At 47.2% G+C, this 24,557-nt stretch overlaps 1 protein-coding gene across 1 annotated transcript in view; it reads right to left on the bottom strand.

Annotated features, from left to right (window-relative positions):
* Positions 1-1,010: 1,010 nt before the first annotated feature.
* The window catches only part of HK1 (hexokinase 1), a 38,392-nt gene continuing 14,845 nt past the window's right edge, over positions 1,011-24,557 (bottom strand). Inside the window, exons 4-18 of the mRNA XM_075505363.1 lie at positions 21,951-22,070; positions 19,109-19,204; positions 17,725-17,824; positions 17,450-17,633; positions 17,066-17,221; positions 14,817-15,050; positions 12,947-13,251; positions 12,234-12,382; positions 12,025-12,144; positions 10,633-10,728; positions 9,538-9,637; positions 6,764-6,947; positions 4,506-4,661; positions 3,567-3,800; positions 1,011-2,833 (exon numbers count right to left, since the gene is read on the bottom strand). Of these exons, the coding sequence (XP_075361478.1) occupies positions 2,689-2,833; positions 3,567-3,800; positions 4,506-4,661; positions 6,764-6,947; positions 9,538-9,637; positions 10,633-10,728; positions 12,025-12,144; positions 12,234-12,382; positions 12,947-13,251; positions 14,817-15,050; positions 17,066-17,221; positions 17,450-17,633; positions 17,725-17,824; positions 19,109-19,204; positions 21,951-22,070 (2,379 nt within the window). The 3' untranslated portion in view covers positions 1,011-2,688. The remainder of the gene's footprint in view (positions 2,834-3,566; positions 3,801-4,505; positions 4,662-6,763; positions 6,948-9,537; positions 9,638-10,632; positions 10,729-12,024; positions 12,145-12,233; positions 12,383-12,946; positions 13,252-14,816; positions 15,051-17,065; positions 17,222-17,449; positions 17,634-17,724; positions 17,825-19,108; positions 19,205-21,950; positions 22,071-24,557) is intronic.

The following is a 24,557-nucleotide window of genomic DNA, read 5'->3' as shown; positions in this document are numbered from 1 at the left end:
ATCCCACCAGGTCTCCCTTTGGAAAAGAACTGCCATGTCTTATCGAGTACATCACCTATGGTCCACAGTAGGAAAAGTTGCGCTGTTAGAAACACAAACTCACTCCTTATTTGTTATTAGCTGGATCCAATAAACAAAACGACCTATGCCAGCATCTCCAAAATTCACAGTCACCCTGAGACCAAGTTTAACTTCCACTTCTCATTCATCCTCTATCCTGCACTGAGCCTAGCCCTCAGATGCTGAAGCGCTCCAAACCCAGGTCCCCAGGCACGGCTCACACCACCCCTACAGCACTGCCGACAGCAGGCATAAGATTTGCAAATCTTCAAGCTATTAAAATGCAATGTGTCCCCTGTGCCCAAAAACTTTCTCACCTTCTTCTGTCTCCTATTTGGGGTCATAGCTGCACATCAAGGGTGTCAGAGACTATTCAAGCTCTAACATAAGATGGGTTATTGGAGAAGCACAACTTTAGTGTATGCAAAAGGGGCTTTCATACACAACTCCAACACAGGATGTGCAAACCAGCGGTGTATGAGCACCTGACACTGTGATTCTGCAAATGTTAACCCTACGCACACAGGGAGGTTACGGACTCTGACGTGCATCAGACTTCTGTGGGGACACAGCGACTGTAATGTATCCATCACTGTGTGTCTGGCAAAGCCTAATATAATCTCATTAGCTTTGATGCAGTGGGCTGAGGTTTTCCTGCACTGCAGATCCCCCTGCATGAGATGCACCCAGACAAACTACATGCGCCCTAAGATTTGGGCGTTGTCAGCTCTGTCTCTCTGCTGAACTACGTTAGGAAACACGAGGCATGGGGACCTGGGTGAAATCCACCCTGTTTGAATCTGACCCTGAATGCCCGGGAATAAAAACACACACACAAAACGCAGGCACCACTGGGATTAGGTTGCAGCTCTCCCTACACAATAGCTCTTCCCAAAGCACTAAGCCACCAGCCAACAGCACCTCTTCCAGAAAGAACCACTAAACACCAGTTAACGCACATCAAAAAAGTTTAATATTTTCACAAGTATCACGTAACACTAGTATCGGAGCTACTAGTGTGCAAAGTAAAAAGACTCTCTACCTTTGCAAAACCAGTTAGGCATGCAATTTTTCAGGTAGACACACACTTAAAGCTGCAATGACTGTTTGTGACTCACGTGTTACTTTACAACATTCACTCACAGTGCACCATAATGCATATTGAAATGTTATCAATAGGTAGGGCAATCCAAATCTTAGGGGAGTGGAACGAGGACAAAGAGGAATAGCCTGCGAATTTCCATCTGCTTTCTGCAGGAAAAGGCAGCAGGGAAAAACCATGCAGACATCTGAAATTCATTTTTGGTAGAAGAGCGGGAATTAAGGACTACTGCGTGGTCTCCCTTGCAGAAAGTGGCGTGACTTGCAAATGTTGTTCAACATTTGCCTTCCTAACTGCTTCTCAATTTAAGTAATGCAACTGGTATGTAAATATAATAATGGCATCGGCTCGACAGAGGACAGAATACACCAAGTGTATATGATCTTTGTTGTTGCTTTAGTCCTTGGAATAAGCTGGGTCTGATTCTGGCTTTGTGATTTGTTTAGTTTATGCACCCGGGTCCTCAAAGGCAAGATCAAAATCAAACCCTCATATTCCTTTCTGATCACTAACTCTAGCTGAGTGTTTGTGTTTTGAGTGGCTGCTTAACAGTATTAAAGATTAAAGCTTTGTGTGGAAGCAAATACCTATTTAAGGCGAGAGACAGAAGTATACACATCCCAGTGACACTGTCTATCTGCAGATTCGGTAGAGGGGCACCTGAAGTGCCTTGATATAGACTAACAAGAGACAGAAAATATTTTTAATAAGAACTCTTAAACAGAAGAATACAGCACAGCCTGCCTAGGGACCATAAATCTACCGATTTCCCAGGTCTGGAGATTTGGATTACCCCAATCACCAACCGTTTTGTTTTATTCTTTAGGGATTTCTTGCCGAAACGTGACAGATTTCGCCCAGTAACACAACACTATTCACAGAAGCAATGGGAAATACCAGTGGAGCCAGATCTGTGGGACAAGGGCGTTTACTTTTACCATGACAAAACAGGCATCAAGGAAGCAAGTAAGTCGCATCGTCAAGTCCCACTATAGAGTTACGTGCGTGCACAGTGCTGACACACCATAATGTTTTCACAATCGCTTTATACGAAACAACAGCAGGTAGATATGCAGGAGGGAACTGTTGCTTCCCCTTCACTTAAAAGCATCAACACCCAGGTCTGGTGGTCAGTGTGCTGGTGGTGCGCTTAACAGGGATGCTGCATAGAACACATTTGGTACGATGCAATGGTAGCTCTCAACGCACATCACTTGGGGGCAATTTCGTCTCAGACAACAACTGGTTTTTGACAGCTGCAGAAATTATAGACTGATTTTTCCATGACCTACAGATGGGGAAGGTACCAACAAGGTGAATAAGAAACATGCAGATTGGGGTCCAGAAACAGGAGATATTATTAACAGCACACATTCTATCTTGTATCCTATTTTTATGTCATTAGTTGTATTTTTTTTTTTCCCCGATAAAGCAGTGAGTTCTGGGTTTTTACCAGTTCTGACTATGCAGTCGCTGCTTTATGAGAAAGTGCTCACAAGACAGAATCGGGGCCGGGATTGTGGAGTTCAGTTCTGCTCGGCATCGCGAAGCCTGCATCCCACCGCTGTGATGAGGGCTGCCCCTTTCCCGCTGCCGTCCTCCGACAGCAGGAAGGTCACGTCGCAGTTGGGTGCCAGGTCTTTGACTGTTTGGTGCATGATCTTCGAAAAGCTGCGAAAGGAAACAACGGCAGTGGGTGAGGGAGGTCCCGCAGCACCTGCAGAGCGTAGCACTGCCACAGGCCTTTGCAGTGCTCCCCCTTTCACCGGGGAAAGAACTAAAACGCTGGAAACTAGGGTGGATTTGAAGACTGGGAGCAGTGGGAGTTAAAGGAAAAAAGCACTTGCATCCCACCCCTGCCTCTCTGTCTGCGTGGGGTTAGCCTGGATTGCTAGTACCACAGCAAAGGGGAGAGAAAAGACCATGTACAGTTGTCTCCTTCCCACCCATCTCCCTCCATGCACACCAGAGATGGGCACTAGTCCTCTCCTCCTCCTGCTGCCAGCTCTTTTAGACTCCTGCCCGCACCTGCCATTGCTTCACAGCAGCCCATCTCCTCTGCACGCTGAACAGAAACATCCTCCAAAGAGGCTCCAGGCATTTCAGCACTGCTCTGTCATTGCCTTTGCATAGCCAAGAGATCCTTCCCTTGCTGCGTGGCTTCCAACTTGTTTGACAAGCTGCGTCCCCTTCAGTTTGTCACTGCCCCAAGAATCTTTCACAAGTCCTTCTTGATCCTCTCGTTGCCCTTTAGAAAGCCCTGACCACCCCTGATCAAGAATTCTTTTCCCTGGCTCTTATCCCAGCAAGTAACAGAGACCAGTTTGGTGCACCAAGAGAACAGATGTACAAGCAACGTGCTACAGATCGCAGGCAAAAAAATGCTAAGAAGGTGCATACTCACTGTGGATGTAGTTTGTACAGAGTCCCATCCACACCAACCGTTATCTCCAGGTGCTCTAATCCTCTGTTCTCCCTAATTTTATCTACAACCGCAGCCATTCCAGCACCGCACAACTGAGCTGCTCGCCTCGACACCGCTCCGCACACGGTCTTGACAATGATACTGTCGTCACAGGTGCTGTTGAGCCCCAGCTGCTGGAGGATGGCTCGCACCTGCAGCAAGGCTAACCTGTCACTGCAGAAGCAGAAGAACACAGCGTTAAATGAAAGGTTTCCCTCAGTCAAGCCGCTGCCACAAACCCCACTGCATTGATGGCTGCATCCATGCACCCACAGCAGGCAGCAGCCTTTCCTGCCAGTGCAAGAGACCTCGGGGAATGCAAATTCATTCACCCCAGCACCACGCTGCAGTGCAGGAGAGGGGCGCAGGCTCCAGGTCCAGCTCTGCATTGCCTCCCCTTCTCTTTTCTTACCAAAGGGCATTTCAGGAAAATATTTTTAATGACCAACTTGGCATTTTTCCCCCCATAAAGACTCAACAGACTTTGAGATTACTTTAAAATACAGAGTCCAAGCAATAAAGACAAAAAAATATCCAGTAAAGAAGTGCTCATTCAGCTAGCGTTCATTCAGTTCAACAATTACAGCTAGACACACACAAGGGGCACAGGAAAATGTCTTGATTTCCAAGCAAGCAAATAAAATGATACAGTAAAGGAATCCTTGGCAGCCCTTCCCATGATTTAGCAGCGAGCATTGCTAGAAATTCAGATTATGTTGTAAAGAGTCCTTCTGCACATGCGCAGGCTCTTACTGAAACCAGAATTATCTCTGGAGAACCAAGCAATGCTCTCCAGCTGTCCCTCCCCTCCAGCAGTGTCACTGGATGAGCGTTACCACACTACTTCACCCTAAACAGCCTCCCGTGCAGTGCTCTTACCTCTCGATCTGAGAAAGGAACTTGGTTTCAAAGATATGCCTGGTCTTCAGCGTCTCTGAAATCTGGCCTCTGAACAGGAACCCCCGTTTGGTGAAGTCGATCAAAATATTGCGAACTATTTCCCCCAGGTACATCCCACTGATCATTTTCTCATACCTGCGATGAAAGACAGCGGCACAGCTCAGAGGGACGCTGCTCACATTTGGAAAGGCAGCATCGCAGCTGCGTTGTCAGCCAGGTGTCCTGCCCATGCACATTGGGGACATGAAATACGCAACCCGATTTACACAGAATGGCCATTTACTAGAAAAATTGGGCAAGAAAAAGCACGAAGACTCAGTGGGAAGCCTTGTGAGCCCATCTACAAACACTTCATCTATTCCTCACTACTATGTTCCCCCAGCCAGGCTGTTCTTAATGATGGCTGGTACTTCTCCCAGATGGAAGAAATGAAAACCTGTTGCCGGAGAGCAGAACGGTGCCCAGATGAAAGCCAAATTTGCCATGTATCCCCCAGTGACAGCCCTGAGTGAACCCCAGGGAAAACTTGTCTCCACTGCACAACATCTGGGAGCCCTCTTAAAGCACGGCTGAGACCTTCAACAGAAAAAGCTCAGTGGCTCTGTGCAGCAAAATGACAGTAAAACCACAGGTACAGTCACTGCAAGTGCAGCATTTTTAAGGGAGTCCTGTGCTGCAAAACCCTGTGAAAGATAAAAAGGTGTGAAAAGGTATGTCCGGCAGGTTCACAGGATCACTGACCTGTAAACTAGCAAGCTGGGGGTCCAGGGTCGGTTTATGCTTTTCTGTTAATTCCAGCACCTGGTTTCCAGTAGGGAACCAGCAGTCCAAAAACCACAGGGAGGAACCAAGCTGTCTTGAACCCCTCTTGCCCCCCACTTTGCACACAGGACCCAAGTTTCCCACTTGCAGGCCTGCGCCCAGGCTAGAGAGAGGGAATATCTTCCACCTGCAGACCTCTTCCCGGCACACGACAAGGAGCGGTCCACGAGCAATGGTTGGCACCAGTATGGGGCAGCCCTGTGCTGAGGAGGGCAGGAGTCTGCTTTGCGCTCCTTCCTCTCCAGCATCGTTCTGGTTTGAATGGAGCATTTTGGGGTCTGTGAGCTGCGCCCTTAGCGATGAGAACTAAACACTTTTCCATTTATTGGAAAGTGCATTCACTGATGCATCCTTTATTTCACCTCCTGAAGCTCTAAAGCAGGATTTGTGCCCTGGATTGAGTGGAGCCCAGCATGCCATCCTGCTGGAAGCAGGCCATGCAGTCCATTTAATACTAAGAGCTCTCTCAGGCTTGTATCCAGCAAGCATCCTCTTGAGTGCCTAACTCTCTCTGGAATAAATTATTCCCCCTGGCAGTCTCCAATACTGCCTTTGGCTGCTTACTCCATGCCAACTTTGCCGCTGCATCAGGCTCACTCAGCGTCTGCCTCTCTGTGTCTGTTTGAGCCCTAAGTTCTGAAGAGCTTCCCAAGGGACCTACCATCTTGCCTGCATCCCCCAGGTTTTCAGGAGGATTTACTCTAGTCACAAAATCTTTTTAAAAGTTCCTGGCATCAAAGCATTGCTGCAGAGAAATTATGAAAAATTGTAGCCTGGGCATGCAACAGTCTCAGCCCAGTTTTATCAGTGCTGGGTACACCTACTTGTCAGCTCTTTCTTGAAGGGGGCAGGGAAGCACTTGCCCAAACAAGAGCTGGACCCCCAAAATGGGATCCAACCTCCAGGGCCAAGAAAGGCAGGTCGTCTAACATGACGTGCCCAGAAAATTACCTGAAATTAAGAGCTGGCTACAACTGCTAGAAAGCTCCTGACTGCTTTACAGTGAGCAGCTCCAAGCTCCAACCATGCTGGCTGGTCTAGGCTGAGGATTTCTACAGAGCCCTCTACAAAGAGAGTTCAGCTAAAAGAGATTAAACCAAGACCAAGAGCAAAAGAATGACAAGCCATCTTAGCCCCCTCAGTACAACACGGGATGAGTAAAAGGGTCTCTTCATAATTTCAAGACTCTTGAAGTTCTCACCAAAAACCCTGCTGCAGTCCCATGGTGGCGAATAAGCTGCAAAAAAGCAGTGACCAGGAAAAGCACAGAAGAGGGAGATCCCACAGGATAGCAGGGCTGCAGTCCTTTTTGACTCCTAAGCTCTCCCTTCTCTGACTGGGAGAAACCCAATTCTCTCTTAAAAGCATTTAAGGCAGCCTGGCTTATACTTAGCATGCCATTTATCCCGCAGTACCTTTGCTTTCCAGCATTTAGTGAATAGTCATCAACCGCTTTGTCATATATTGTCCTGATATCATCCAGGCATCCATTATCCCCGAACGCTCCCCACTCCGTGTTCACACACATCCGTCCTTGCTCACCATCCACCATCTCTATGTTTCTCATCTCTTCCATGTAACAGGCATTGCTGCCAGTTCCTGAAAGAAGGAAATACTGAAATTACTCTTTGTTTGGAACAAAACAACGCTAGAACAAGCACAACAGCCCTGACCAAACCTTCTGGGGGATCTTGAATGTGCTTTTTCTGAATGATGAAGTCAAATCATCGTTTGAAACGTCACAAAAAATCCCCACTCTTCACTAATCCTGAGCTGAGGGAGAATATTACTGCTGTGGTGCACTGCGCAGGGTGGTTCAGAGAAGAAGTTCACCCAGGCCAGCTGGGCTGAGGGTCCCATGCTACAGGGAGGAGCAGCAGTGCAGCACTTTTGGCACACCAACCCTCATGTGCTTCTGAACCCAAAAGCGCAGCAAGCAACCAGCTGGACTTTAAAGTTAGGAACCACCTTCCACAAAGCCCACGGACCCACAAAATTCAGGGGAAAGTTTGCTGAACTGGGAAAGTTCACCCACCTCCCTGCACTGGGGAGAGCGGGGCGGCTGCCGGCTCCTGCAGGCTCCTCAGCAAGCACCCTCAGTCTGGCCAAGGCAATTCAGGCAGGGCAGAAGGAGCTGTCAGAGCCCCAGGGCTTTTGCTCTCATTATCCCAGATGTACCCAGGCCACCTCCGACCCTCTGCTCTGCACACAAACACCTCAGCAAGTTCTGAGGCATCAGGCAAAGAAAACCGCAGGGGTTTTACCAGCTAATTTCAGGGTAATTTTTAGTTCTTGCTTGGTTTTTTTCCGATTCAAATTGCTTAAATAGTTTCTCCGGCAGGAATGTTACTTCCATGTTGAAAGGATGCCATATCTGATTCTTCTTAAAGGGGATCCTAAGGAGCATGGCAATTACAAAGTGCTCCACATACACAGAGGCCTTAGGGAGCAAAGCTTTTTTAGCAAAGAGAGGCAGCTTTTGCTGCTGCCTGGGGCAAAGGTTTTCTTGAAGTTGCCTACCAAACTAATTTAACCCTGCCTCACAGATTCTGCACCAATTATATCAGCAAGTCTGTTTTCCTTTGTGATTTTTTTAGGCTACTATATCAATAAAGTCTGAGCAAAAATAGATCCTCCCACAGTACTCCCCTGCTGCAGGAGAGCTGAGCCACAGCACAGGGTTTTGGGGGGGAAAGTCTGGGCTTGCAGACCGAGACCCAGGTTTGCAGAACCAAACCACACCAAACCCAGTTGTGGACCATCAGGACTGGCCAACCTCCCAACGCAAAGTCTTGTCGTCCAGAACAGGCTGAATATGAGCTGCCTGAATATGTGGATACCGATTAAATACGAGCTGTTAGGCTGACAGGCTTTTCGATGATATCCTGTTGCTAGCAAATGAAAAGCAGAGACCTGGTCTCATCAGTGGCAGTTTCCAAAGTATTCAGCAGTGGAGACTCAAAGCATCGGCTCTCCTGGGCAGGAGAGGCGGCACTGGGCAGAGACAGGACACCAGTGTGACACGAACTCTCCCTTGCAGGAGTATTTTTCCCTGCCAAGCAACAGCGGGAAAGTTCACCCACCCCCCTGCACTGGGGAGAGCGGGGCGGCTGCCGGCTCCTGCAGGCTCCTCAGCAAGCACCCTCAGTCTGGCCAAGGCAATTCAGGCAGGGCAGAAGGAGCTGTCAGAGCCCCAGGGCTTTTGCTCTCATTATCCCAGATGTACCCAGGCCACCTCCGACCCTCTGCTCTGCACACAAACACGCTGGCTGGAGAGCATATCTGGCAGGGCTGCAGCAGACGGTCCTCAGAGGATGCTCTCAGCACCCCAAGGACACGCTGTCCTTCCTGCAGGGAACTCTGTCCCTGAAAACACGCCACTGACAGAGCTGCACAGACACGGCTTCCTACCCACACTGCACTGTGCTGACTCATCCTGGACATTTTCCAACTGTCTGGAGGAGAAATCAGTGGCATTTTATTTTCCTACAAACCACCTTGCAACTAAAAACATTCTTAAAGCTTGCAGGTACCTCGTCCCCTTCTCTCCACTGAAAACTCGTTTCTCTGGAGAATTTTGGGAATTCACACCGCCTTGTGCCGCAGGCAGCCCAAGCGTGGCATTTGCAAAGGCATCGGCAGTCGCCTGTGGAATTATTTCAGCTGTCTCACTGCTGGGAAGGGAGCTGTCAGTCGCTGCACTTTGTCTATCAGAGCTTTCCATCACATGCTATTCAGTAATTGTGGGTGGGCTTTACAAGTTTATTCTGAGACACCATGTGCTCAAGGGAAGCTGTGGGCTACCTGAACACCCCGGCAGGGAAACTCTTACGGGCTAAACTAACAGATACTCCAGGAACTGGTGAGGCTACCTGAGCTCATGTTTGCTTGCTTACCAAGCAGCACGGTGCCTTCCCAGGTAAAACAGGAAGGATTTGTTCAGCGTTACAGCCTGTGCTTATCTCAACTGATCATGCACAGAACTAAGCTGGCTGTTGACTTTTGCTCTTAATTCCTTCACGCAGCTTGCTTCTGAAGGGATAGCTGTAAATCTCAAACTCCTTCACTCCTGGACACCCTAGCTATATTTTCAGTTAGCCACAGGGATGTCTCCACGAGAACACAGACAGATGTGTCGACACGCTGTTTAATAAAAAAGTGCCAAATAAAAAGCAGCTCTAACACATACCCACAATGAGTCCGATTTCACAGTTTGGGTCTTCATAAGCACAAGTCATCATTGTGCCCACTGTATCATTCACCACGGCCACCACATCCAAGTCAAACTCCTTTGGAAGAGAGAAATAAAGCAGTGAGAACTCTGGGTTTGGGGCAACCCCTCACACCAAAGGGGACACAAAAGGAGTACACCATTGGGAATTCTGTCAAAGCACACTGGAAACAAACAACTGAAAGTACCAGCCTGATTTTACACATGCAGAAATAGGAACTTAATCTACTAGCAGGTAGCTAAGGCTCCTCGCATGTTCTCCCTAGGATGGACTATGTCTTCAGAAGAAAGTATACTCCTGGCTGTTCTCTTTGGCTTAGATATATTTAAGTACAGATCTTGTATACAGACACATGGTAGAGTGCTGTCGCCGTTCTATATTACAGCAGTGAGGTAGCAAATCCAGTAGCAAAGGTTTTTAAGGTCCTCTCTTCACTTGCTGATAAAATTCTGCTAATATTAATGCTCTCCTCAGGCTATTTTTTTTCCCTTCCTAGAAAGATTCAGCTAAGCTGCTTGAGGCTTTTTCAAGAACAAGGGTTGAGAGGGGGGGAAAACTGTCATTTAGGGTGCACTGAGGTAGATTCCTGCAATCACTACATTGAAAACTCCTGCCTTCGCCATGCTCTGATGCAGTGAAAATTGCCACAGGGTTTGAAAGAAGCCTTGAAAGTTCTGCCAAATTTAGCAAGTTAGAAGTCTCTGGGGGAAAAAAAAACAAGCAATGAAACAAAATCCCCACTGTGCCTCATTTTGAGTAGCAATTTCGGTTTGGTGGCTGAGCTCTCCCATTTCCACTGCACACCCTCTAGACCATCCTACGTGGTGGTCAGGCTACATGCCAGCATCAGAGCCAGCACAGCCACATGGCATCGGGGGCTGCTGTATCTGGACCTGCTGCAAGGCAAACACCTTCTGTGCAGGACAGGAGGCACAGCCCGTTTCCTCAAGGCACATAAACCCTGCGAGAGGGAACCAGCCTGACCCATGAGGTCTGGAGGGGAAGGAGAAGTAGGAGGAGAAAAAGAAAAATAAAACCAAAAAGAAAATCACCTCTCTTCTTTTAATTCCTTCTCTAAGCAAATACACCACATCTTCTCCCTCGCAGTCTGTAGCTTTGAAGCCTTTTGTCCAATTGAGAAGGATACCCTAAAAAGAAAGAAAATAGGTTATCAAGTTTCCCGGTGCACTACAGATTGCCCCAAAAATCCTACAGTCCTCTAAGGGACTCTTAAGGACATTTCCATCTGATAACTTCACTGCATTCACCCACCTCACCAGCCGGTAAAAGCACAAAATCACAACGCTTCACACAGGTGACCACAGGTTATCGCACATTGCTGCTCCGACCCCACAGCCCCAGCAAATGGCCATGAATATTTACAGCCAGTCAGTACACGGACTCATAGAAGCCCTCAGCTCAAGGAGGAGGTTCTCCAGTATTCACCAACATGGGTGCTACGTTTTGCTGAACAACCTGTCTTCTCTCTCAGTCACACTCCAAAGTCTCCCTGGCCTGACCAAGCCTCCTATCATCAGCAAGATGACAGCAGTTTAGAGCTGGACCTCTAAATGCTGTTCCTAACATCACTGCCTATTTCCTCCTTACTTATATATGAATATTCATCTTATTTTTCGCTAAGACTTAAATGTTATTCTGGACATTTGACATTTCAAATGCTTTAGTGTGAGGTTACACAGAAGAGTCTCTATAGCAAATTCTAGAGAGCCCTCTACAGAAAAGGAATATCTCTTTACAAGTGTGGAATTTGCATCTAAAACTACTAATCATGCTTGGTCTCCAAATTTCCAGAGCAATTAAAAAAAAAAAAAAAAAGTGTGACAGAAACAACAAGCTCAAAAAAAAAAAGTGTGACAGAAAATATGTTTTTCCTCAAAAAAAAGTGCTAAGTAGACAGGAAACTTAACAGCTGCGCAGGCGGAGTTGGTGGAATTATGTGGCAGTGAAGAAGTTAAACATAAAAGCAAAGAGGAAAAGGGTACACTTGACAGGCTACGCTGTCACCTGCAGGGTGACATAGGCGAGCAGGCCCTGGTCCTTCTGCTCCATCCAGGGAGACCAGATCAGCTGGGGAACAGGAGCTGGCAGCAGGGATGGACTTTTTGCTTACTGCTCGCAAAACCCGGGAAATATCACAGTCCAGCAGGTTTATACGATAGGAAAAAACACAATACCTTAAAAAAGGGATACCACCACCATGGAAAATTTAAATGCTCCTATCTGTCACAGCCATGGGCTGAGCAGCATTTGCATTACTACCTTTAAAGGAACTATTTATAGGAGCAGATGTACTGGTCAGGGTCAGAGCATGAACCCTCCCCTTGTACAACCTCCCTGTAAGTGTCATGTAGATGATACGAAGGCAGAGAAATCAGGACTAGCATAAGCACAAAAGCAGATTCAAAAGATACTAAGGAACTTACAGCATCCAGACTGGTCTGCTTGCAAGGGAAGGAAAACGTGAAGCCAAGAGGAAGACGTGCGCCTTTTATCCCCATATAATCCAGGAAGTCAGAAATGCAGGTAACGATGTGATCAAACAGCTTTAAAGAGAAAAATCACGCATTTGAAGCTGTACATGTTACACGCTCTTAAGAAGGTATTTTAAAAGTAGCAGTGCTGCAAAACTCACCTCTTCTCCTGTTCCCTGCATCACCTCTATAGGAATGGCATAGATCTTGTTGTGCATCTCAACTGTTCTCCTTTTACCGCTACGGATTTTCACCAGCAAAACTCTAAAGTTTGTCCCTCCAAGGTCAAGTGCCAGAAAGTCTCCGTTCTCTGTAAAAGAATATGTGTGTGTATTTAAAGGACCATAAACAAAATCTTAAAAAGTGCTTTCCCCAGAAAGCACTTGGATATAAAATCTCTTAGAAACTCTCAGTTGGGAAGATCTTCATCAAAGGAGGATTTTAGATGCTGCTCTGATTATTCTAGCCCTTTTTTTTGTGGTTTTGGGGTTTTTTTTGTTTTAAACCAACAAGGGAAAGAGGACCCACACAACTGTTCCCTGAGGAAAGCAGAAATTTGGCCAGCCACCTTGAAATGCAAAGAACTGTCCAGGTTGTGCAGACAGGGTTCGGATGGGTTTGGGTTATGAGCCCAGCTGTAGTTTTATCTCCCCAGGCCCTGGCTTGCTTGCACCTTGGGGCAATATGCACAAGGGCAGTGCAGGCTGCCCTGCCCGGGGCTGGGATTTCCTCCTTTGCACAGCTCAGGAGGCTCCTGTTTCATTGCACCAGATCTGCTCACCCCCCACCAAACCCAAGCCCCATCGCTGGGAACCCATTCTGGGCACCCCGCAGCCGAGCCGATACCCTCACTCCCGCAAGGGCATGCCTCTACCTGTCCCATCTGGCGTGCTGCGGACGAAGGTGGGCAGCATTTTCACTTTGGCAGTCTCATGAGTCTTCTTCTTCAGCCCCGCTTCCATCTCCGCCCTCATCCTCTTCTTCACCTGCAGCAGCTGCTCGTGGGTGAGCTTGAACTCAGCCAGCGTCTCGTCGATGAGCCGGTGCTGTTCCGACAGCCGGTATGCCACTGCTGTCACCATCGCTGCTCCCTTCCCACTGCCACTCTCCGACAGCAGGAACCGCACTTCTGAGTCAGGCACCAAGCGCCGGGTGGTTTTGTGCAAGCGCCGGGCGTACCTGCGGGGAGGGGAGGCTGCAAGCCCACCGTCTGCGTTGCCTCCCCCGCGGCCCCCAAAATCTGTGCTGCCGACACAGACAGACTGCAAGGGGAGCGAGGAGCCTCATCACACCCAAACCAGCTACAGCCTCCCAAGTAGGAAAACTGCCAGGGAAGAGCGGTTCTTCCCTATGGCCTCTTTCCTCCTGAATTTCTAAGAAAAGCCAGCAAAAAGCAGGGGGCAGCATCAGAGTCTCATCCCCAGAACCTGACCCTAGATGGGAGAAACCCCCTGGCTCCAATGCTGCTCCAATCTCCTCTCCTGGAGATCAAGCTGTCCTGAACTCACTGGTTTAGATGGTGTGGGGAAACAGTTCAGAAACAAAAATTGCCCACGTATGTTATCTTAATACACCCTAGACCTGCCCATCTGGAAAAGCTAGTCAAAATAGCATTCTTGGAAATTTTGTTGTTTGCCAAAATTTTATGTTTTTCTTTAACTAAGGAAAATATTTTTTTCAACAAAATAATGAGAAAATGAAAATGAAACCTTAAACATATTTCTCCTTTCACAAGCTTCCTCATAAACGACACTCAGCCCTCCCAGCCTGCTCCGATGCCAAGGGATGTCCTGTACGCTGTGCTTCTGCTCCCCTTTGGTACCCACAGCTAAATCCTACAGCCGAGACTGGAAACTGACGTGTTATCACCCCTTATTATTTACTAAATAAAAGCCTTTTACCCCTGTGTGCATAAACTACACCTACACACTGCATATTTCTTCCATTTCTTTATTCTGAACTTGGAAACCCTTACGCAGGTGCTGCTCTCCCAGCACACACGGGCCAGCAGCCACTCCCAAACATCTGCAGCATTAGGGCTTGGGCGCTGGGGTTATTTTTGATACTAAGACTCACACCAAACCCTGTTACCAGGACCAGGTACACCCACAGCAGAAGAGCTCAACTTCCTCTCTGATTTCCACATAAATCTAAACAGCTGTTTGTTTAAAAATGTAACTTTCAAGATGGGGAAAAAAAAGACAAAGCCAGTTTTTAAAAGGCCATGGAAATGTAAGCACCAATTTTTTCCCCTGGTTTCCACGTATATCTTCAGAAAAGACTGAAAAAAAAAATAGGCTTCAGCACAGCCATTTTCAAAACAACTGAGTTTAAATTGAAAATGGAGATCAAGGTGCATTAATGCAGGTCTCCTCAAAGCCCAATTCATGGGCACAAAGTAACATACTCTCCTTCCAAGAGGTCTACTGAGATCCCTCAAGGTATGTACTCAAACCACCATAGTTTTCACTGATATTGCAGTATCCAGTTACTCAGGGTTTTGGTTCTTTTCTTGTGGTTTTGTTGTTTTTTTAAAATCTCACCTTACTTCTTCACTTAAAGACATCTCTCCTTTCCTCTAAGCTCCCCATCTCAGACCAAACCCCCACGCCCACGTTTCGGGTTCCTCATCTCACACCCAAACCGCATGCCTGGGTGACATCTTGGGGTTACATGCTCGACCCTTTGCAAACCACAGGCCGTGGCAGGAGAAGAGCGTTAATGGCAGGAGCGGAGGGACTCACTGTGGATGCATCTTGTAGAGGGAGCCATCGACTCCCACGGTGGTCCGGAGGCGGCCGACCCCTTTGTTATCCCGCAGCTGGTTGAGGATGGCACCCAGTGTAGAGGCTACCAGGTTGGCCGAGCGGAAGGACACGATGGTGCAGACATGCTGGACGGCGATGCAGTCCTCGTGGGACGGCTCCACCCCCAGGCGGGTTAAAATTTCTTTGGCTTTGTTCAAACCTTCTTTGCTCCTACAAAGAGAGAGCAGTAAAGGGTACTCCTTAGTGGGGGAGCTATAAAATGCGGGACAGAGGCGCATCCAACCATGGATGTCCCTGCCTGGGGTTTGAGAAAGGGGTTAGAAAGAAAATTCTTAGAGATCTGGACTGGGAAGCTCCATGAGGCTTGAAATAAAATGCTCTAAATATGCATTGATTCATGGATAGAAACAGCTTTCAATTAAAGCCTGGTGCAAACATGCCACCTACAAAACATGCAATTCCAGGTATTATAGCAGCCACCCTATGAGCAAGATTACTCCCATATACACCCAAGAGCCTGCCCTCCTTCAAGTTCATTTACCACAAGGCAACAGGTACATCGTGTCACTGGAAACCTGTCGAACAATAATCTCTCCAACACAGACCACATTTTCGTTGTGCCAGATGGTCAGACCAACTCTCGCACCGAGCGAGCTTCCTGTACTCGGAAAGCACGAAGCATGGGACCGGGACCAGCCCCGTCCCATGGAGCCGAGGCGTCCCCCAGGAGCAGAGCATGTAGCTCAGGCTGCAGTTGGTCCAACAGCACGGGACTCAAAGCAGAGCAGCAACCCCGTGACAGCTCCTTCAATGCACCCCCAAGAAAGTTAGCAACTTCCAAGCACTTTTACAGACCCAGAGGAATTAAATGCTTTTTCATCACACTGATGCTTTAGACTTCAAACAGCTTCTCCTCTCTGGAGCAGGAGGCACCAGCCCCACAATTCAGCACAGCCTGAGCGCACACCTAATCCCGTGCTTGCTTGCTCATATGTCTCCATAAATTAAGCCCAGTGTGAAAAACAAAACCCTGAACGAAGGTTGCCTAAGTGATTTCATCCTAATGGGTCTCTTTTCAGACTTTTAAAACCTCACTGAATTTCTGCCTCCTGCACTGCATTTTCCCACATTTTGCTCTCAGGCTGAGAGCAAAGTTTCTGGCAAAACTTATCCACATCCAGCTCGGTCATTTCCCAGACAAAAACACAAGGAGTATATCTTGTCGTTACTAACTGCACTCCACGCATCTTTTTGAGGACACTTGCATCCCGCTACTATCAGCTAGGAATTTGAAGCTGCACAGGGATGTGCCCCCTACTTATAACCAAAGTGCTCTTCAGGGAGTGAGGTGGGATTTCAGGGCAAATTTTGCTCTTAATAACTGAATTTCTCAATAACTGCATTTCTCTCATTGTTGTTCAACATTACATCGGTCCATTACAGAGACCCCCGTGGTTAAGACGAATGAACACACACATTTAATGGAAAGCTGTTCAGATAAGACGGTCTGCAGGGACAGGAGTAAAACGGGGCAGGGGGCAACAGGCATTGGAGAAGTTACTGGCTGTTCCCTTGGCGTTGCGCTCACAATCAACAGTACCTCTATACATCTGCACCAAAATCAGCAGCACTTTGAAAAGAAAAGCCGGCCCAATGACTACAGTACAAACTATCCCAGTGATGTGAATTTTAAAAACGCAGGGGGACGAGCCAGTAAGTACTGACCAAAAGGGTGATGACACCGTAAGAAACCAACTGGCACATAGTTCAGAGGTCGCCGTGTAGCACCCGGCACTGCCTACGAGACTGAATGCTCAGCCTTGTCACGCTTGTTTTCTTTCTGCCCAGCGATCCCGTGGATACAGCAAGGAGCAACACAAGTATTTGCTAGGAGGCACTAAGCCAATTCACTCCCGTGTTTAGCTGCAGGGTAGCCACTTCTGAGTTTTTGCGAGCAGGGTGAGAGGTAGCACAGCACGTAGCCTGTAGCTGCACGGACTGGTAGGCTTTCATAGCTCCTCCCAACACAGAAAAAGGGAGAAATGTTGGGGAGGAGGGCACAGACTGTCTGCTGGAGGTCCCCACATGCCAGCTCTGCACCTGCGCTGGAGGATGGCAGCCACCCCCAATGCAGCACATCTCCCCACAAAGCAAAAAGAGATGCTGGAAAATGACCATTCAGAGTCACTGTGAAACACAGGGGGCGAAAAGGGATAGGTACTCACTTTTCTATGGCAGAAACATGCTTCGTCTCAAACTTCCCTTTGGTGAGAAGCTCAGGGGTGATTCTCCCCTCAAAGAGCAGCCCCTCCTTGGCCATCTTCACCAGGATGAGCCTTACCAGCTCCCCCATGTACAGCCCGCTGACCATCTTCTCAAACCTGCAGGAGGGGACAGCAGCAGTCACCCACCTGTCCACGGGCAACACTGGGAGGCAAAGCCCAGCTGTGCCACCGCACCGCCCAGCCCAGCCCAGCCCAGCCTGTGGTTTGCCTCACCACGGGCGAAGTCGAGCTTTCTTGAACTGCTGAATTTATAACACAAGTGGAAAAGGGAGCACGGAGCGGAAAACAAAAGAAGCAAAGCTCACGAATAACTGCCTCACTCACAGCTGCTTCCCAGGATTAAGGGATCCACGGTCAATCTCTCGATCAAACTCGGTCCTGATGTCTTCTAGCGAGCCATCATCTCCAAAGGCCCCCCACTCCGTGTTAATGCACATCCTGCCCTCATCCCCTTCCACCAGGTCGATGTGCCGCATCTCCTCCATGTAACAGGCGTTGGTGCCGGTGCCTTTAGGGAAAGGACATCAGAAGGTGCTAACCAAACAGGCCAGGCAAAGGGAGAAAAGCCACGTGCATGCTGCAGCAGCAATGTGCGTTACCAATGATCAAGCCAACTTCGCAACGCTGGTCATCAAAACCACAGGTCATCATAGTCCCAACGGTGTCATTCACAACAGCCATGATATCTGCATCGTAGTCCTGACGGAGGAACAAAACATTACTTGGACCACATGGCTTCTCTGGAAAATGTTGCTTGTGTTTTATCACCGGTTTGCTTATAACAACTAATTTCACAAGGAACAGGAGACAAATAATTTGTCTGAATACCGCAGCTCATCTTTTTAAACATCACCTGTTCTGTCTGCCAGTTCCCTATCCCACGTACCCAAGAAGACAATGAGAGCAGACTAATGCACCAGGCAAACAATAGAACAGCAGTAGTGTAATTCTAGAGAGCAAAAACCTGCTCTCACATAAGCACCCTTAGGCAGGAAAGAAAAGGGCTATACATGAGGGAGGGAGGAACTCTGCAGTTAAACATCATGCAGTAATTTGATGCAGTTGCTTGAGAAGTCAATCTAGAAAATATTCCCAAGTTACGTATTTCTCATAGAATTCACTTAAAACATCTACAAGTTTTATTTCAAGTGAAGATTTTAATACAAAAATATAAGCAAATAATGCAATTAAATAAGCTATCCAAACGACACGCACTCATTCCTTTCCAGCTTCTTCAGTGTGTTATTCTACCTGATACCAAGTCTGATGACAGTAACTGACTACAGTAATGTTGTTCGGTGACAGTAAAACTCAGGTTTGCTTAAGAGTCCACAACTGCCCAAATAGAGCAAATACTGCCCAGTTTCCAATGAATTTGAATACTGAGTAATCAACATATCACCTGGCTGCAAGCATTACACAAACCCAAATTCATTCCATCTCACGCTCAGTGCCTTTTTATTTGTTTAAATCAGCAACCTGGTCACCTTCACCCTTTATAAAATCAGCAGTGAGAAACTGCAGGGAGCAACACAGCTCACTGAGCCTGAAATCCCCCTTCTCTTCTACTTTACTCCTTTCCTGCTCCCAAGCAAGGCAGTTGCAAAACTCAGCTGACCCCAGACTACGAGACGCATTTTCTCAGGAACGGGACGTGTCGGTATCGCTGAAAAGCTGCGGCACTGACACACAGCACTTTCTCAGTTTTTGGAGAGTGATAAAATTGCTGAAGGTTGCCAGTGACAAACCACAACACAGTAACTCAGTTTTGTCTATGAGGAAAATCACGGCTTCCACACAGCAGCTCTGATGTCGCTCCATTTTCCCAGCAAAGGGCAAAACCACACATCTTCACGCCACAGAGCAGAGCTGCACCGTCAATCAGATCACGCGCTGAAGTCAGTGACATGAAGGATGGTCCCTGGCAAAGAAACGCCAGTTTGCTGTGATACAGAGTTAAAAAAAGAAGGAAGTACAATTTACCCCACGTTTCTTGATGGCCCTGTTAAGCAGCCTCACAACATCTGCTCCCTCCACTCCGCTTGCTTTGAAGCGTTTCGTCCAGGTTATCAGAATACCCTGATAAAACAAGAGACCAATATTCAACAGGACGCCACAATGAGACACAAACTGATTTTTTTTTTTTCCTTAAAAACAAGATTTTATACTTCAAATGCATCTTTGGATCTCTTTTCTTATATGACCTAACAACCCAACCTAAGACAATTGGTAGTCTTTGATTCTCATTGCAGTAAGCTGAAAGATGGGAAATTGTTTTCCCCTCCCTTGCTAGAAAATGGTTTGTTTGCATTTGTATTTTCAGCCCACTCTTCTCCCTGTTACTCCTCGACAGTTTTTCTTGGAAAACCATTTAATCCTTTTGGGCCATGGAAATTGACTGCTTTCAGAAAAAGCTGACTGCGCGGCACTGACTGAAGAGAAGGGATGTGATGTTTGTACGTCCAGGATTCGGCCGCAGCAGGGATCAGACTGCTGCACAGTCGCTGCCTGGAATCCCAGCTGTCCAGGCTTGTTTCACTGTGGGATCATGTTTATGGGTTGAAGCAAATGGAAATACTGGAAATGTAGCAATCTATGTCCCCGACTTACAGCATGGATCAAAAAGGAAATCCTGGTATTGAATTCCTTGTCTGCAAACTGTCATAAAGAGCCTGCAAATCCCCCAAAGTAATGACTACATCTGATTTTTTTCTATTTATATAATGCCTACCTGATTCAGAGCATTCAGTATAAAAGTAAATAATAATAAAAGAAAGAAAAGAGCGTTGATAGTAGTCGACAGGAAAGACGACTCAAATCAGCTCAGCTTTTCATACCCACCACACTATTCACATCTATCACAACAGGAGTCCAAGAAGCTAAAAACCAGAAAAGCTGAAGCCTACAGGCACAAGCAGCCATTGCCCACGTGTACGTTTGCCCATATCTCAGCTTAAAAATCAACCACGTGTCACGTGCATGTTCACCCTCCCAACTGGGATAGCTACAGGGGACGGAAGGGTTAGGGCAGCTCTTTCCAGACCAGGAGGTATTCTACTACCACTAAACTACAAACTCAGTTTGCGAAGTTTTGCCACTGCGCTGCCCTCGTTAGCATTATTTAGAAACCCAGCAAAGCCCCACGCTGCTGCGCAGGGAAACCATGGGCAAAGCCCACTCTGCAGGCACAGCTTTAATGGGCAGAAGGGCCCCTTGTTCCGCATGACTTTCATCATTCAGGAAACTGGTCAAACCACACTGGCAAAGAGCAGCTCCTCTCAGCGTGACTGGCTGCTGTGCTGGAAGGATTTTTTGCTTCACCAGCAAGGCCTTTGGCAGCAGGGAGGAACCCTTGGAGTGCAGTAGGGTTGAGCGGGACCCAACCATGCGGTGCCATCTTGCCACCCTTGGAGAAACCAAGGACCACTCTGCCTCCTTCTGCTCGCCAAGCACAAGAAATCAGCACCCAGGCAAGCACAGCCTCACAGAAGCAGCAATCCAGGAACAAATGTGCCACAGAATCCAGAAAAACATATTCTGCAAATGCCCAAAATATCACAAAAACTCTCAGAAAGAGAGTTTTATTGTTTGGTGGTGTTTTTTTTTTTTTTTTTAATTAACAGACACCCTCCCTTGTCCATTACTATCCTCCTCCGCTCTGCTACTGCTCATCTACAGGTGTCTACAGGTGTCCCTAAGCCATCCCACATGCTACCTGCCTACCCCTGCCCCACACAAGCATGATTTCATCCCAGCTGGCTTGAGCAAACCAGCCCACAAACAGGCGCCTTTCATCATGCAGCTAAACAAATTTTCTCAAGGGCAACTCAACTTCACAACCACATCCCCAGCATGACTCTGCTGCAGTCAGCAGCCTGAGCCTTGCCATGCACCATGGCCAGATTGGAGAGCTGCACCAAAATCAACCCATCTCTTCTGAACTGATGCAGGAGAAGGCAGTTCTCTGTTCTTAACTACATTCAGGCCCTGAGTTAGTAAGCACCCTTGGTTTCAGCTCTCAGCATTGCTCAAGAAGTATGAAATGTAATAAAAATTGTGTCTCACCTGGCCCTCCTCAGCACCAACATCTGGGGACCTGTTGCACCAGGCTAACCTAGAGACCTGCAAGCTAGAAAAGCAGGTCGTGCTTTAACGGTGAAACCTCTTAGCGTTTTGTACGGATTTAACTTCCCCACATTAATTTGCTACGCCGTTGCCATAGCAATGCTGTACCAGGAGGCTGCTGAGTCATTTGTGATATAATGAGCAAAAGAAGGAAAATACGGTACCATCCTTGTCATGGGAATCTCATCAGTCACTTCATACAACGCTGGCTATTTCCATCCCTTTTTAAAGCACGTTGCTTCCAGGTGGCCTGCCTGATTGCCCTCAGTGCTGAGCACCCAGCCGGTGGCACGGCTGAGCACTGCTGCTCAGGAGGGAGACTCTGATCCGGATCAGTGCGTACACTTGTGAAGTTCAACAAAATCTGAGCAAAGGCTGCTGGGCTGGGTCCTTCCCAGTTACAGCCCATGGAGGTGAAAAAGGCTGCACAGGAGGCAGGCAAAACCGCTCCCGTGTTTACATGGTAAACCATAATACTGAGGAGCTTACGCAGAGGCAGCAGAAAACATCAGATGCCTCTTCGTCATCTGTTAACCAGCTCTTTCAGACAGAAACATAAACACAAACATGAAGTCTGACAGTGAAATATAACACTCATTTATCCTGAAAATGAGACCTGTCTGGGATACTGCTTTCATAGCAGTGTTTTAATAACATGGTAGCTCCTCCGCGTATTAAGAAAATTGTGAAATCTTCTTACCTCATCTAGCTTGGATTGTCGACACGGGAAAGAAAATGTAAACCCTACTGGTAATTTCTTGTCTTTGATTTGTTGTTTCTCCATAAAGTCTCCCAGGCATTCGGCAACATGATCAAAAAGCTGTAAGAAAATGAAAAGTATAAAACCACCACAATTAGAGATACAGTTTCAGGTAGAAAACATTTCAAACTGCATATGAAAACTATACTGAGTGAGGGGAAACGGGAAAATATCTGCTCCAAATTTTTAAAGATATGTAAATGACATAGCTATGAAAGTACTCTCAGGCAGTGTACATTAACACCTTAATAATTAATAAATTATGAAATACATTGTCATTTTACGCACCTAATTCTGCATGGCATCTTTTACACCCATATAAAAACACTTTTTCTGAAACAAGCGGCACGTGGCTCTCAAGCCTGCTCTAACCCTTCTACTTAAGATTTGATGAAAACAAAAATGTTCTTTTAACTTTTCAATAACAGGAAGGAGCACTCCAAAAGAACATTTGGGATCCAGTCCCACAGGAAGCTGAGCACTTTTACAGCGATGCAAAGAAGATAACATCTGCTTCGTTCAAGCATTGCGGAGACCAGAGAACCCAGCACTTTGCAGGAGCCACCCAAAAGGACATCGTCTCTCAAATCTATTCCTAAAGCACACAACGAACAAACAAAAAGGAAACCCAGGAGATTCATCTAAATATTTTACATGCTCTGAGAAACAACCTGAAATGGGAACATTTTCTACATTTTTTAAAATGCTGAACTAAGCAGGCCGCCTGCATGAGGCCCGCAGGTACCAATTCCCACCCAGACACCTCGATGGCCCCTTGATGGCACCCTGTGACAACAGTACCATGCGTCCCTGCCAGCCAGGCCAGGAGCCAGGCATGCCAGGGAGCGTGTGGGCACAAAGGCAATGGATGTCTCTCACACCGAGCTGCCTGGAAAGCCCTTCAGGTAGATCACAACACTCAAAGCTGAAATCAAGCCTTAGCAATTGAAGCAACAAAAATACACATTTGTATCTACCAGTACCAAAAAGCCAGACATGCCTTGAACTGACCCGTACCACAAATGGATGTCAAACTATTAACAAGTCGCTGCCTGACCCAGAAGATAACTGTGCTTCACATTTTAACTCCCTGCAAAAAATAAAAACCCAACCCTATCTGCAGCATTGGTGGGACGAGGCCAGGAAAACTGCCCAGAAGATTGAGGATAATTGGGAGGGAGTACAAAAAGATATCTGTTGGTTGCAATTAGCCTGCGCAGCTTTATTAAGAACAATTTACAGTGTTTCGGAGAGATGGGAAAGCACTACAGACAGGCTGCAGCAATTACAAAAAAATGAAGAGGAATATTTTGCCGTTTGAAGCAGGTCAAGAAGTGGTATGTGTAAAGTTACAATTTAACAGAGCACCTTTAAACCCATTCCTAAAAGGAGGTCAGATTTGATTAAGCAAAAGTACAATAGTTTCCCAAGGAAAATGTTGCCATTCATTGTCCTGGGCAAATCAAGGACATTTCACTGAGCGCACACAGTGAAACGGCATGGGAAAGCAATGTACGCTGCTGCACTTCTGTAAGACTATTTTCAGCTGTCCAGACGAGGGAGAGAGGAAAACGAGTTATGAAAAGAAGAACTATAGTTAAGTAATAAAATATGACAACTTCTCCAGGAGGAACACAGAAATAACAGGGAGCGTGTGTTTTTATTGTGCTTTCCATCTGAAGGTAACTTGCTAAATACTCAATCTTACTAAACTTTCAGCTGCTCCCAGGATTACAAATGATAACCAGGGGCCAACCTCAAACCCCTCAGGAATTCAGAGAGCAGGAAGCAGAAATATTGACTGTGGATGTTGCTACAAAAATCCCTCTCATGCAACGAACCACGACTGCATAGAGAAGAGACGGGACCTGCTTTGTAAGTCCAACTGCAAGAGACCCCTGCGCATTCCCAACGCACTCCGGAAAGTCCGTGCACCTGCCGGTGTTTGCCCGTGCAGTCCCGGCAGGACCTGCCGAAGCTTGCCTCTATGAGTTAGCAAGCAAGCCTGCTGCAAGCAATGCACCGTGAGTCATTAGGGCTCTGGGCTGGCAGCGGGGCGCGCGAGCGTAACTCGTGCCGCAGCCTGCACGGGCAAATGTAGTTAACTATTAGCCACATTCTTGACACTACAGTAGCAGTGTCTAGTCAGTAATGCATGATCTGGCTGTGCTACTGTTTTTAATAAAGCACAGAGGGAAGGCACTGCTCAAAAGGAGAAAAGAAAGAGAGAGGCACTTATTAATTTTGCTACCATTGACAGTCATAAGATTTTTCCTAAGGAGGCTCAAGGAAGCATCTGTATGTGCCCATGCCCATATTAACATCCTAACCTTACAAACGCCAAATAATTCTGACAGGACAGTAGAGGCAACCGTACAAAGTTCCTGTGGATTTCATTAAAGTAGGGCAGGCGGATTGAGGAAAAATCCAAATTCCCGTCCACCCACACGTGTACAGTAGGGAACAGTGTGAGCCCAATATTTTATCAAATGTCAAAGAGATGGACAGAGCAAATGCCGCAGCCAAGAGGAAAGGACCAGTCAGATT

The sequence above is a fragment of the Mycteria americana genome, chromosome 6 (genome assembly GCF_035582795.1).
Source record: "Mycteria americana isolate JAX WOST 10 ecotype Jacksonville Zoo and Gardens chromosome 6, USCA_MyAme_1.0, whole genome shotgun sequence".
In the NCBI taxonomy this organism is placed as follows: Eukaryota; Metazoa; Chordata; class Aves; order Ciconiiformes; family Ciconiidae; genus Mycteria; species Mycteria americana.
Note: the sequence above shows the minus strand (reverse complement) of the source record. Positions and strands in the feature narration are given on the sequence as shown.